Genomic DNA, 14,393 nt, shown 5'->3' on the forward strand with positions numbered 1-14,393 from the left:
TGTGTTTGTTTAACAGATGGTAGAAGTCTAGTTTCAAACACATGTCCTCCTGAAGGGGTATGAATCCTAAAGTTCTTGTTCTGGCATCTGCTAGCCAATATGTGGTTCTTTAGCACAAAGCAAATGTTAAACGTGCACTGATTGATCAATAAGTGCTAATGAATACTGTCGCAACTATTGTACCATAGTAGAAGTCGAGGGATTTTTTTACTAGCAAAAATTGTTCATTAATCTGTTATGAGCTCAGCTTTTTGCAGTAAAGGACAAAATAGTTTTAAGTGGTTTATTTGATGGCATGTTATTCTGCAAAAAATTAACAAGTAAACAAGGCATTTATCTTAAGAAGGCTCATTTGGAAATGATTACCTTTATACAATAGTAATTTTATGCAAGCAGTTGGTGTGAAGAGTTTATTAACAGCTGTAAAATGGTCCAATACAAAATTAAATGTTTATTACATACTGGTTTCATGTTTTCAGTAGTTTGACAAAGATTTATTTAAGATAATATTTTTAGTCAGATTAAAGTGACACCTCTGTTAAGGTTTTTCTGTTTAATTGACTTTATCATGGTATCCACAGTCTTAAAGTCTTAAATTTAAAAACAATTCAGGCCTTAAAAGCATTAAGTTCATTAAAATATTGTCTTAAATAATTTTAAACAGGTCTTAATTGTTTTATGTCCATGTTAAGCGAGCTAAATTGGGCCAACACTCTCCAATCACTATCATTCCATCTCAGTAAGTTTTAACAAGTTATACTTACTGAATCTTATGTATTAACTCTATGTAATAACTCTATAACATATGGTTTAATTATTTTCCTTACAATAACATTTGTTTTTAATGTTTTAACTGGGCCATTCAAAAATCCTTAGCGTTTAGCCTGGTGCAAGTCAGAAATTTTATTCCTAATGGTCTTAAAAAGTCTTAAATGTAACTTAAAAACCTGTAGAAACCCTGTTTATATATTATAAATATAAACATTAACATTAATATAATATTTCAATAAATAGTTACTGTATAACAAAAACCATAATTAGCAAACTGCCAGTGTAACGTCAAAGAGGATTTGGCCTCCATGTTTACAGTAATCTGAACCGTGCTTTTACGCTCTCCAGCGACTGGACAGATATCCAGTGACGCAATCACGCAGTGTTCCGCAGTGACGGCGACTCATTTCGGTTCAGCGTCTTTCAGACCTTGTAGTGCCCTTAAACTTGAAGTCCAAAAAGCAATACCTGTCATGGCATTTCAAATTCCAGGGCTTTCGGCGCTAAATAAACCGGGATTAATACCGGGTTTCAAAGTATCTAAAGGTAAGAACGATGTTTTCATTTATAACATAAAGCCTATTGCAACCGTGGTCGACTGCCTTTGCTGTAAAACAAATCAAGAGTGAATTTGTCGGCATATTCAAATTAGCCGTGTGTATCCTAATGCTGTGTTCATTTCAATTGACTTCAAATGACTTTAGACAGACACATTAGCATTCTCACATGCACACAGTTCAGGTGAGTATGGCGTTTATTGCATGGACGCGTTAGTAGGTCATAGGTTTGCATGTGTGTAACAATGATTGACTAAGTTAATATTGCATCAATTATAATAAGTGTAAGTTAAGTGCTGTGGTAGGTGTTTTAGTAGGCTAAAACTGCATTATTGGTGACACCACTTTGCAGCGATTATTATGCACAAATCACGAGCCTGAGAAAGTTGTTTTCATGTCTTGGAAAACATGAACAAAATGATTCTTTTGAGTCCAAACGAATCACTTTAGTAGAATCTCTGCAATTTGATAACGCTCACAAATAAAGCGTACATTATAAACATGCTCACACATGTAACATGTTTATGTTATATCACGTTGAGGTTTAGGTAATCACGTGATTATGACAGTTCATTGAAAAGAAATCGTTCGGAAGAACCGATTCGCGGAAATCACTCCACTGAGCGAATCCTTCTCACCTGACCAGGATTACAGTGCTGCAGTGTCGATTTATTATGTCCTGACTATATTTTACTGCTGCTTAAGTTTCATTTTATAACACTTAGGACCGCCAGACACATAAAGACACGCATTATCTTTCCCACCAAGTAATTTTGAATGAGGTAAAGTTGGTTTTATAGTTTGCACTTTCTCCTTAATAATATAAAGCACATTCTACAAGAAACATACATTATCCGTCACTGAAATAAAAACTTAAATACAGTGAATAAAAAGTATTTCATCGCAAAATATCTAAATTGGACTGATGGTTGATTTCTTTGTGGATGCTTGATTTTTTTGTGAGTTGTTCTGTACAAAAATGTATCGTTCATTCGGTGCTCAGATTTTTTTTCATTATTAAAAACGCATTACAAAAGTACAAACCCTGTCATTGTCCTTGTCCTCAACCCAATTGAACCTACAGCTTTAATAGTTTTATTATGCTAAAAACCGTTATTTAGAAACAAAAATACTTCAGAAATAGCTAGTTTATGTTGTTATCATTCACATCAATTGATTAAAAACATAAAATTATAAATCAAGTCTACAATTAAATACTACAATTATTTAATACAAATACATTTACAATTGTCCCCATGTTTCTGTCGGTCCTGTCACATTTGCTTTAACAGGCAAGCATTACACGTTTAAAGCCATGACTCGTACCAGCCGCAAGTGACATAATTTGATGAAGAAGCAGCCCGTGATCAAGGATGCATTCTGTCATTGAATTGTTTGATTTTTCTGCTTGTTTTTGTATGTTTTTTAAGGGCGACAAGCTTAAGTCAGCCCCTGTCACATTTTTATAAGCAAAAGTGTACGTTTTTGGTACAATATCCCATAATATCAGAAAAATATTCTTGGAAAACTCAGAATAAAGATGTCATATTAGCAGCCATTGACTGTCAAAGTAAAGTTTCATAAACTCATTTCGAGAGGAGCACGTGATATGATTGAGCAAGACTGGCTGCTCATCTGTAATTAGTAATAATCCAATCAGAGTGATCTTAGTTTACAATAAATGGATTGTTTTCTCCCTACTGCTCTATCTTTGTTTTGCAAGAATCCCCCCTTCCACCCCATTTCCTCCTTTTCCTCTCTTTTCCAAGCGGGAGCTCTCGAGACCTACCTGATCTCGGATTTCCTGATATGCTTATTGACTGGGCGGGAGCCTTGAGCTCAACTATCTCAGTGCTCAGGGTTCTCTCCCGGAACAGCGTGCCAAACCTGCTATAAACGCTTAGCATATCTAAGTGGGAACTCTTGAAGCACATTGTCTACAGTCAATAGTGCTGATATGTTGTTTTGAAGTCAGGAAATCAGAACAAATATACAAAGTAGTGTTGCAAACAATATGGGGACCGTTACTGAACGATTGTGCAAATATAAAACCAACTTAACTCAGTGTAATTTTGTGCTTAATAGACGTCTAAAGGTTGATTTATACTTCTGCGTTAAACACACGCGTATGCTACGGAGCTGCTTACATGTCGCCGTGGTCGTCAGCATCACTGACGTGCACCTCTCAAAAAAAGGTAACTACACTTCGCAACGACGCGTAGCGCAAGCTCTGTGATTGGTCGGCTTTGTATCGATGACGAGTCAGGGACTGAGAGCCGCGCGAGCCCGATGGAGAGAGTGTTTACAAATGTATAGCTCGTGAAGGAGCTCCGGATGGAAAGTTTTGTTTTTGTTAAATAAAATGTTCTTCATTATTAGAATTTCCTAAACCTGTATTTTTGATGTGTAATATTAAAATAGACCCCTATTTAAGAATGATTAAAATAAAAATATATTAAAATATAAAAAAAAAAAATTCAAACTACATTTGACAAAATAAATAAATAAATAAATTCAAGAGTTCACACTTATACTGTTTGACAACTTGTTAGCAAGTTAGCAGGTTTGGCATGCTGTCCCGGGAGAGAACCCTGAGCTCGGAGATAGTTGAGCCCAGGGCTCCCGCCAGGTCCATAAAGCATGTGAGGGGAGTACAAGGTCAGGTGGTCTCGAGAGCTCCCCTCGGCAAAAGAGGAAAGGAGGAGAAGTGGTGGATGAGGGGTTTCTTCGGAAAACGAAGGTAAGGGAGTAGATCTTAGCTAGGTTACTTATAGTGAGTTTGGATCAATCCGATTGGCTAGCCAATGAGTGTAGATGAGTGGCCAGCTGCAGTCAATCATATCACGTGCTCCTCTCGAAATTAGTTTGTGAAACTTCATTAAATAAATGAATAAATAAAGTATTTTTAAAGAGACAAATCCAGTTTTTACCATGACCGTCTGCTGAACAATTTGTCTGATTCTTTTGCTGGACTCAAATTTGACAAATATAATGAATAAAAAAAGTGTGTGTACGGGTGTTTCCCACTACTGGGTTGCCGTTGGAAGGGTATCCGCTGTGTAAAACATATGCCGGAATAGTTGGCGATTCATTCCTCTGTGGCGACCCCTGATAATCGGGGACGAAACTGAAGAAGAATGAATGAATGAGGTTGATTGTGTAGAATAGAGTGTGGGCGTCCTGCGGGCCCTCTGAAAACCCAGCCCCTCCTCGTGTGTACATTTCCAGATCAGCTGACCACCATCGTTCCTGTTGCAGTGGCTGCGGCTCTGAGCACCTACATGCTGATGCGCTACTTCAGTTCACAGAGCAGCCCCAAGAGCAGAGTCAACTTGACCATCAACAAAGACAGTCCCAAAGTGGTGCACAGCTTCGACATGGAGGACATCGGAAGCAAGGCCGTCTACTGCCGCTGCTGGAGGTCCAAGAAGGTGAGAGTGGTCTACAGTATATTTGTAGCTGAATGAATGAATCCCACAGGTGTACAAGAAGATCATCTGCACTGAAAATAAAAAATTCATTGGATTTACTACATTTATGTGGGTATTTGGTAAATTGAGTATTACTGAATTGAATTTGTTTGTTTAAATTCAGCCTATATAAATTGTTTGCAACCACTTACCTTAAAAAATGAGTAAATCCAATCAATCTTTTTTCAGTGTGTGTGAACAGTTTTAAAAGGCTTTATTACACATTACTGGGACATAAAGAGCGACGCTTGGTGTATTCAGTACATACAGTTGAAGTCATAAATATTAGCCCCCCTGTTTATTTTTTCCCCCAATTTCTTTTTAATGGGGAGGATTTTTTTTTCAACACTTTTCTAAACACAATAATTGTAATAACTCATCTCTAATAACTGATTTATTTTATCTTTGCCATGATGACAGTACACAATATTTCACTACATATTTTTCAAGACACTTCTATACAGCTTAACCTCCCAGGGCTTAGTGGCTACATATGTGGACAGCACATTTTAGCTCCTAAGTGGCTATTTATAATACTTTGAATGTTTTATATTTTGTTACAGACATACAGTGTCATCCTGCAACTGTTTTGCAGCATATGAAATATCCCAAACCCTATTTTTAACTGTCCAAAGATGGGGAAAAAATGTTAATTTTATACTCTGATAGTCAAAGCAAGTTAAAAAAAATAATTCTATGTTAAATATGCGGTAAAAAACAGTCAGCAAAATGTTTCATGTAAATTCGGACCACAAGTCCACATATATGGACATCATTTTTCTCTAAAAGTACATCATATCAAAAGATGACACTTAGATCTTTATTCTAATTAGGTTCCAATAAGCCCAAATAGCAAAGAGAAATTAAAAAAAAAATCATGTAAAAAACACCTTTAGGCCTTAAGAGGTTAAAGTGACATTTAAAGGCTTAACTAGGTTAACTAGGCAAGTTAAGGTAATTTGAAAAGTTATTGTATAACGATCTAGACTATAGAAAGAAAATTTAAGCTTAAAGGGGCTAATAATTTTGAGTTTAAAATGGTGTTTAAAAAACTGCTTTTATTCTAGCCAAAATAAAACAAATAAGACTTTCTCCAGAAGAAAAATATTATCAGACATACTGTGAAAAATTCCTTGCTCTTTTAAACATAATTTGGGAAATATTTAAAATTAAAAAAGAAAACTAATTCAAAGAGGGGCTAATGATTCAGACTTCAACTGTACTTAATAGTGAAGTTCACCTGAAAATGAAAGTCTACTCGCCCTCATGTGGTTCCATATTCTTTGAGCTTCTTTCCTCTGTTGAACAGTAAAGAAGAATTTGTTTTTGAGGTAACAATTGACTTCCATAGTAGGAAAAACAACTACTGTGGAAGTCAGTGGTTACAAGTGAGGAAACTTTGACATTAGATTTTTACCCCTTTAAAGGAACACTGCACCTTTTTTCTGGAAATAGCCTCATTTTACAACTCGGTTCATGCTAGAAGGGATACAGCAGCGGCTGGAAGTTAACAAAAAATAGTTTAATTTCTTTTTTTTTTTTTTTTAGTGCTGTAGCCTCACTGTAAGAAGGTCGCTGTTTCGACCCTCGGCTATGTCAGTTTCTTTGTAGAGTTTGCATGTTCTCCCTGCGTTCGTATGGGTTTTCTCCGAGTGCTCCGGTTTCCCCCACAGTCCAAAGACATGCGGTACAGGTGAATTGGGTGGGCTAAATTGTCCATAGTGGATAAGTGTGTATTTCCCAGAGATAGGTTGCAGCTGGAAGGGCATCCGCTGCATGAAACATGTGCTGGATAAGTTGGTGGTTCATTCCGCTGTTGCGACCCCTGATTAATAAAGGGACTAAGCCGAAAAGAAAATGTATTTTATTAACATCTACCCTTACCTTATCCTTAAACTCAGCCCTCACAGTAATGTTAAATGTAAATTATACAAATTAAATCATCCATTTATTGTATTTTGTTAACAACTACCCCAACACTAAACCCATTACTTGTGTAAAATTTGTGTTTGTTGTTGTACAGTGTCAAAAAAATTCTGCTATATGGACACGAGTATCCATAGCTGTATCTCATCTAAACTTTTAGTTTAGATGAGATATGAAGATGACATCTTACAACTGTTAAAAAGCTTAGATGAGCATAGGTCATTGATTAGAAAAGAGTTTAAAATATTTTGACTATTTAAAACTTTTCTGTAGTTACATGTACTAAGACCTACATAAAAATTATTTTCTTAAACAATATGTCAAATATTTAGGAAATAAATGTCTGGATTATTTTCTGTCAGTGCACTAGTGTTTGCACTAACTACAGAAGAGTCAAGCTTTAAATATGAAAATGATCCAAACTCATTTGAGAGGCTAATGGTCTAATCTGATTTAATAATTTTTTTATGCTTAACAAAGCTAAAATGCTCGTGCCAGATGCGATAATTGATATAAAAATTGTAAAACTAAACTCTAGGCAAATTGTAAAATTAACACATTTCCAAAAACCGAAAAGCGTTTTTTTAAATGGAGGACAGGTTTTTTTCTGTTTGGTATGCATTTGTATTGGAACACATTGTTGTTTTAGCCACTATTCAGAGCCTAATTTGACACGTTTAGTTTCTGGCTGTGTTCTCTCATAATCACTCAACCAGTGTTTAGAAAAATGTCAATAAAACAGCTTGTAAAAACTGAACTCAAATAGCATAATGTTTACCTCAGGCAAGCATTCAGTGTCCCCAGCTCATTATAGTTCACTGCCGACACAAACCATTGGCTTTGCTTTCAGTTTTGTCTTTGAATGTTGCTTATTATAATTGAAAAATAAATGGCAGTTGAATTTGATAGTTTGGTATCTGTTGATCAAATGTAACCTTTAAAGGGGTATTTCACCCAAAACTGAAAGTTTGGTCATCGTTTACTCACCCTTGTTACATTAGACAATTTTTCATCTCCATACCAACTTTCACATTTATTACTTGCATTCACTGGTTAAACCCTTTTGACTAAGCCAAACAAGTTAGGATAAGCTACATTTTAAGAGATTTGTCTTCACAATGAGCACTTGGAAAAACTGGCTTATAAAGTAGATGACAGAAAAACTAAACATGTTTGTAAAAATGCTATTGAGCTAACAATTATGGTAGAAGGGAGAAGTTTGCTGTCATTAAACAACTTAAGATTAAATGATGGCAGATATGATTTTTACCCCTTTAAAGCAGAGATGCCCAAACAAGGGCCCGCTGGCCAAAGTTGGCCCATAGTAACCTTTGATTTCTCATCTGAGAAGAGAGGGGAACGATGAGGATGGTTTCAAGATTGTCAATTCAAATTTAATGTAACCCTTTGTTTGTTTGATTTCATTGTTAAAATCTAACTGAAATTAATGTTTTAATTAAATGGTGTCAATTAATCAGTCTTCGTTTAAATGTAAATACTGTTACCTGACAATGCAGAGAATTTGGTTGGCAAATCAAGTCAAAGGCAGATTCTGCTTGACCTGTGTATTTAGCATTGAACTCCACTGTTTTAATCGGGATTGTTTTGTTTTTATTGCAATAAGTTAAAATTTAAAAAGTTATTCTGCATTACTTATTATGATTCAAAGTAATGTTTTCTATTATAATATGAAATAAATGAGGAAATTACTATAGCAACATTAATGTAATCTAGCTTGGTATATTTACTTTCAGCCTATTGCTCTTGATAATATTTCTTTTTGGCCCTTTCTACAGAAAAGTTTGGGCACCCCTGATTTAATGGAACACTTTACCTTTTTGGAAATAGGCTAATTTTACAACTCCTCAGCTTAGCTTAGCATAGATCATTGAATTGGATTAGACCATTAGCATCTTGCCCAAATGTCAAAAAAGAGTTCAAGACCTTCACTACCACACAAACAACTAGTACTTAAGATTAAATGATAACAGATTAGATTTTTAGCCCTTTAAAGGAACACTCAACTCTTTTAGAAATAGGCTAATTTTACAACTCCTCAGCTTAGCTTAGCATAGATCATTGAATTGGATTGGACCATTAGCATCTGGTCCAAATGTTAAAAAAGAGTTTCAAGACCTTCACTGCCACACAAACAACAAGTACTTAAGATTAAAGGGTGAAAGATTAGTTTTTTACCCCTGTAAAAGAACTAATTTTACAGCTCCTCCAGAGTTTAACAGTTTAGCTTAGCGTTGTCATTGAATCAGATTAGACCAATAGCATCTCACTCAAATGGAAAAAAAGTTTCAAGACCTTCACTGCCAACCAAACAAATACTTAAAATTAAATGATGACAAATTTTTACCCATTTAAAGAAACACTCCACTTGTTTTGGAAATGGGTTCATTTTACAACTCCTCAGTTTAGCTTAGCATAGATCATTGAATTGGATTAGACCATTAGCATCTTGCCCAAATGTATATATATATATATATATATATATAAAAAAAAAAAAGAGTTTTAAAACCTTCACTGCCACACAAACAACAAGTGCTTAAGGTTAAATGATGGCAGATTTGATTTTAAACTCTTTAAAGGAACTCTTCACTTTTTTTGCAAATAGGCTCATTTTACAACTCTTCAGATTAGCTTAGCATAGATCATTGAATAGGATTGAACAATTAGCATCGTGCCCAAATGTCAAAAAAGAGTTTCAAGAACTTGACTACCACACAAACAACAAGTATTTAAGATTAAATGATGAAAGATTTGATTTTTACCCCTTTAAAGGAACTCATTTTACAGTTCCTTTAGAGTTAAACAGATTAGCTTAGCATAGGTCATTGAATCGGATTAGACCATTAGCATCTCGCTCAAATGTCAAAAAAGAGTTTTGAGAACTTCACTGCCAAGCAACTAGTACTTAAGATATTTTTCCAAAATCTAAGGTAAACGATATATTGTTTTTCTTATAGTAGCAGTTATTAGGCTAAAACTGTTTAAATATTATGCTTTTATTTTTAAAGTATTTTAATACATTATTAATATATAAGCATAACAGCTGCCTTTTTTAACGTTCGTTAGATGTCATGGTAATTAATCTTTCTAGTCAGCGAAATGGATATTCGGCTTTAAGCAGGAGCCCTGTAGGGAAAAAAATATAATGGAAGTCAATGGTTACTCGTTTCCAGCTTTCTTCAAAATATCTTTTTTTGTGTTTAACAGAAGGTTTGGAACACGTGAAAGGTGAGAAAATGATGACAGAATTTTCATTTATGGGTGAACTATTACTGTAATATTACAGTAATGCTCAAGTAATATATAGCGTGTAACAGCATTAGCTGATCTGATGTTGCTTATCCTTAAGAAAATGTTGTTTATTTTAAGACAGACATGTTTTTTATTATTACTTTTTTGTTTGTTTTACAGAATCACAGTTTTAAAAAAGTTTATTTATTTTTAATGACTTCAAATGTACTAAATCGTCATTTTGAGTAACATTATAACTCAATTTTTTAATCTGCACTGAAAAAAAACTCATATTGATAAAAAGTACAATTAACTTAATGTAAAATGTTCTTAATGTTTAACCCAACACTCCTAAATAAATTAAGTAAAAGTGAATTGATTATCTTTCCTTTTGAGTCTACATTAATTTAAATTAGTCAAGTAAAGTTAAGTTTTTTTTTTTTTAGCAAAAGGAACATTGATTTTATCAAGTTAAGTAAATTCTATTAGTAACAAATTACTACACTTGGCGCAACTTAATTTTTAAGGCATGACATGTCCACTGACTTGAAGCAAATTAAATCCAAGAGCAAGTATACGTTAAAACTGCTGACTGAGCTCTAAGCCCTAGTGTTATCGCAGCTCTCTGGGTGAAGCGTCAAACAATAATGCTGATAATAAAAATGCCAAGACCTAAAGCATGAGCACTACTCTTCTGCAGGGTGGTAACCTGAAAACTAAAAACACTTACTCAAAACTCTTCTAAATCTTCAAAGTAATGATGGTTGAACTCTAACAAGTCTTTCTCTCAAATGTAGACATCTAAGATTGCTTTTATTCTTTAAAATATTCTCTTCTTAATTCAATCCCATGCAAATCTTCCTGGGAGCTAAACATCCATTATTAAAATTAACTTAACATAACTACACAAAATGCTGGGTTTCACGCAATTTCTTCATGTTGTTCAAGTTATTATAATTATTTGTACAAATTTAAGTGGATTGAACATGAAACAATTAAGTTGTCCCAAAAAAACTCAAGATTTGTGTTGCAAGTAGTTTGAACAAGCAGCAAAAATTAGTTTGTAATAGAAAATATTTAAATATTACAAGTGAATGAATATTAATATTTAACTGTTTCCACTCGTTTCATTTATTACACCAGTTAAATGTGCAAATATTTAATGTTTTACTTAGGAAAATCTAGTTATCCTTGACATTTAATATTACATTTTAAAAATTATGACAGTAAATTTATTTGCTTTTACTATACCACAACGTAAATTGTTCAGTGTGCTATTCACCTTATTTTTCACCGACGAGCGGGCGCAGCCATTTGAATCTTTTTGGCTTGAGACTTCTGGTCTCATTCACTTCCATTCATTTTTAGACGTTAAAAACTGCTCATTTGCTGTTTGATGTTGCAAACTGATATTTTCTTATTACATTATTCTACTTGGTCTATATAGTCATGCAAACATTTGTTTGTAGAGCAAGTAGTTTGACCATTTTGTGTAGTTTATTATTCCTATTCATTTCTCTCATAGGCGACTGAATCTGAAGTTCTAAAACAATCGTGAAAACAGGCGCACTTCCACATTGTAGAATAAGGTCAATACTGCTATTTCATTTATGGACATAAAAAAGCATAAAAACCTGCGGTATAACATATTATGCAAGGCATACAATGCATATGTTTCTCTATCGCACACTCATAGCTCTATTTATCAAATCTAATTAATCTAATAATTAATCTAATCAAAACATACATACAGGACCTATAAAGGGACAGTTCACCCAAAAATGTCCTCACCGTTTTCTCACACTCAAGAAGTTCCGGCTTGTAACCAGCCTGGTAAAAGAGGTGGTTCTTTTTCTGAAAAAGCGGACCTTTTAGCTGTTATTCACCTTATTTTCTGTTTAATTACGAGGTTTAAATACTGCATTTTAGTGATATTTTAAGCACTATTTTTATATAGAATAAAGAAACATGAAAACAGTACTTATTTTTTTTAAATACAAAGTTTTAACATCATAAATCATAAAAAAATAGGAATCCGTTAAAGTTATTAATTAAAAAACAGTCTATTATCATTAATTAGTCAAACAAACTGGCCAGAGCTTTCAACTTTCCTCAGTCAGAATTTGGGATGCTGAAATTGGCACTTCAGAACAGGAAGCCAGACCGAAGCAGCAGCCAAGACACAATTCCGCTTGGTCTTAAAGCCCTCTTTGATGGGTTATTTTCATAGGTATTTTTCTAGTTATTATGGTGTGTGTATGCACTCTCAGAAAAAGATGGTGCAATGTTATAAATAAGGTACAAACCCTTGTCACTGGGGCTGTACCTTTTTATGGGACACAATTGTACCTTAAGACAAAGAAACAAATTTGAACCATTGCAGTTTGTACCTTTTTAAAGACCTGATTTATACCATAGGAAACCGAAATGTACCTTTGGTTTTTAAAAACTGCAGGTACAATATTGTACATTCATCAAAGGTACAAATCTGATCCATAATGGTACCACTACAGTGACAAGACACTTTGTAGTTAACAGTGTCAAATGTGTTCCTTAAAGAGCTAATAAAAGACATTTTGCTCCATCCAAAATGCATCAATTTATTTTCAGTAATTATAAAACATCAAATACATTTTGAACAATGTTTTTAAAAACTTTATATTTGAGTAAATGCATCTTTTCATTTACAATGAAGAATAAAACAAATTTGTTTGATAAACATTTCAAAACAATTTTCACAAAAATGTTACAGAAATACATTCACCTGTACAATATTAAACATTTTTTTCTCTAATTTTCACACAATGTCTTTGTAATCACTTAAAGTTAATTTAATTTAATTAATTTTAAAATAAAAAATAGAGTTATGCAAAAGTATTGTAACAAGATATGTGCAATGTTTGATCAGTTTTACAATAGTAGAATGTCTGCATGAACACTTTGCATATGCTGGACTTTAGCCAGCTCACGTGCTTAGTAGAAAGTCAACGCCAAGAGGTGCAGATATCAATAATGAGACTGTATTTATCAGAAAATGTTTACCTAATGTTTATTGTGCTGAAGTTTTCCCCGCACGTTTGTGGTTTTTTTTAGGATACTTCTTTGATCCGTCAATCTTGTCAATGCTTTTATTCAAAAAGGTTATGATTCGCACTCAAGTAATTGCTTCGTACTGTTTTTCTTTTTTTCTTTTTACATTTTTCCCGCTTAAATTCTTTTGATATTTTTATTTTCTTCAGGTGATTTAAAGACACAAACCTTTCAGCACAATGCCATCCTCAGTGTGTGACACAATCCTTTAACTCCACCCTTTCATACCAGTTAATCACAATGCGTTAGTTTGACGGCCACTCTCATTTTCAATTAATTATTCCATGATTAACCACATGAGGACTATTTATTTTCATATTTCAAACATTATTTCACAGAGAAATATATCAATTATTATCATTTACCAAGTGTACATCAATACAATGAAAATCCGACAGATAACATTACATTTGACAATCACTCGATGATTTAAAAACAATCTTACCTTCACCTCAACACACATAACTAACCACACAAGAACTATTTACCCTCACTCTACCAAACGCCTCGAATGTTTACTTTACAATATCTATAGTTTTGTTTTACCAGTTTTGTATTATAGAACTAAATAAATGTTTGAGTTAGACATACTTTTAAATAATGATTCATGTGTAAATACGAAAATTATTCATAAATCACTTTGCCTTTCCAGTAATATTCATTTTCATTGATATTGTAATAAAGAAGGAGCTGTCCAACACTTACAGTTGAGGTCTGAATTATTAGCCCTCCTGAATTATTAGGCCCACTATTTTCCCCCTTTTCTGTTTAACAGAGGGAAGATTTTTTTAACACATTTCTAAACAAATTAATTTTAATAAATTATCTCAAATACTTGATTTATTTTGTCTTTGCCATCATGAGAATAAATAATATTTGACTAGATCATTTTTCAAGACACTTCTATACAGCTTAAAGTGACATTTAAAGGCTTAACTAGGTTAATTAGGTTAACTAGGCAGGTTAGGGTAATTAGGCAAGTTATTATATAACGATGCTATCGGGGAAATAAAATTGCCTAAAGTGGCTAATAATTTTGTCCATAAAAGCGTGTATAAAAAATGTAAAACTGCTTTTACTCTAGCCAAAATAAAACAAATAAGACTTTTTCCAGAAGAAAAAATATTATCAGACATACTGTGAAAATTTCCTTGCTCTGTTAAACATCATTTGGGAAATATTTAAAAAAGAGAAAAAAAAATTAAAGGGGGGCTAATAATTCTGACTTCAACTGTATATACCTTTTTTATGAGAACAATTGTGTTCCTTCATTTTAGTTGTACTATAAAAGGTACAGAACAGTAACATAAGAGGTCTATTCTGTACCATA

General features: G+C 33.5%; 1 protein-coding gene across 8 annotated transcripts in view; it reads left to right on the plus strand.

The window, feature by feature from the left end:
• Positions 1 to 1,132: 1,132 nt before the first annotated feature.
• Positions 1,133 to 14,393, plus strand: part of zgc:110843 — a 16,556-nt gene continuing 3,295 nt past the window's right edge. For 4 of the 8 annotated variants that reach the window (XR_012389508.1, XR_012389509.1, XR_012389510.1 and 1 more), the window contains exons 1-2: positions 1,133 to 1,317; positions 4,587 to 4,759. Coding sequence is in view for 2 of the 8 variants with exons in the window: in XM_005157144.6 (XP_005157201.1) it covers positions 1,245 to 1,317; positions 4,587 to 4,759 (246 nt within the window). In the remaining 6 variants the exon portion in view is untranslated. 8 annotated transcript variants of the gene reach the window in all.

Source organism: Danio rerio, chromosome 14, assembly GCF_049306965.1.
Source record: "Danio rerio strain Tuebingen ecotype United States chromosome 14, GRCz12tu, whole genome shotgun sequence".
NCBI lineage: Eukaryota > Metazoa > Chordata > Actinopteri > Cypriniformes > Danionidae > Danio > Danio rerio.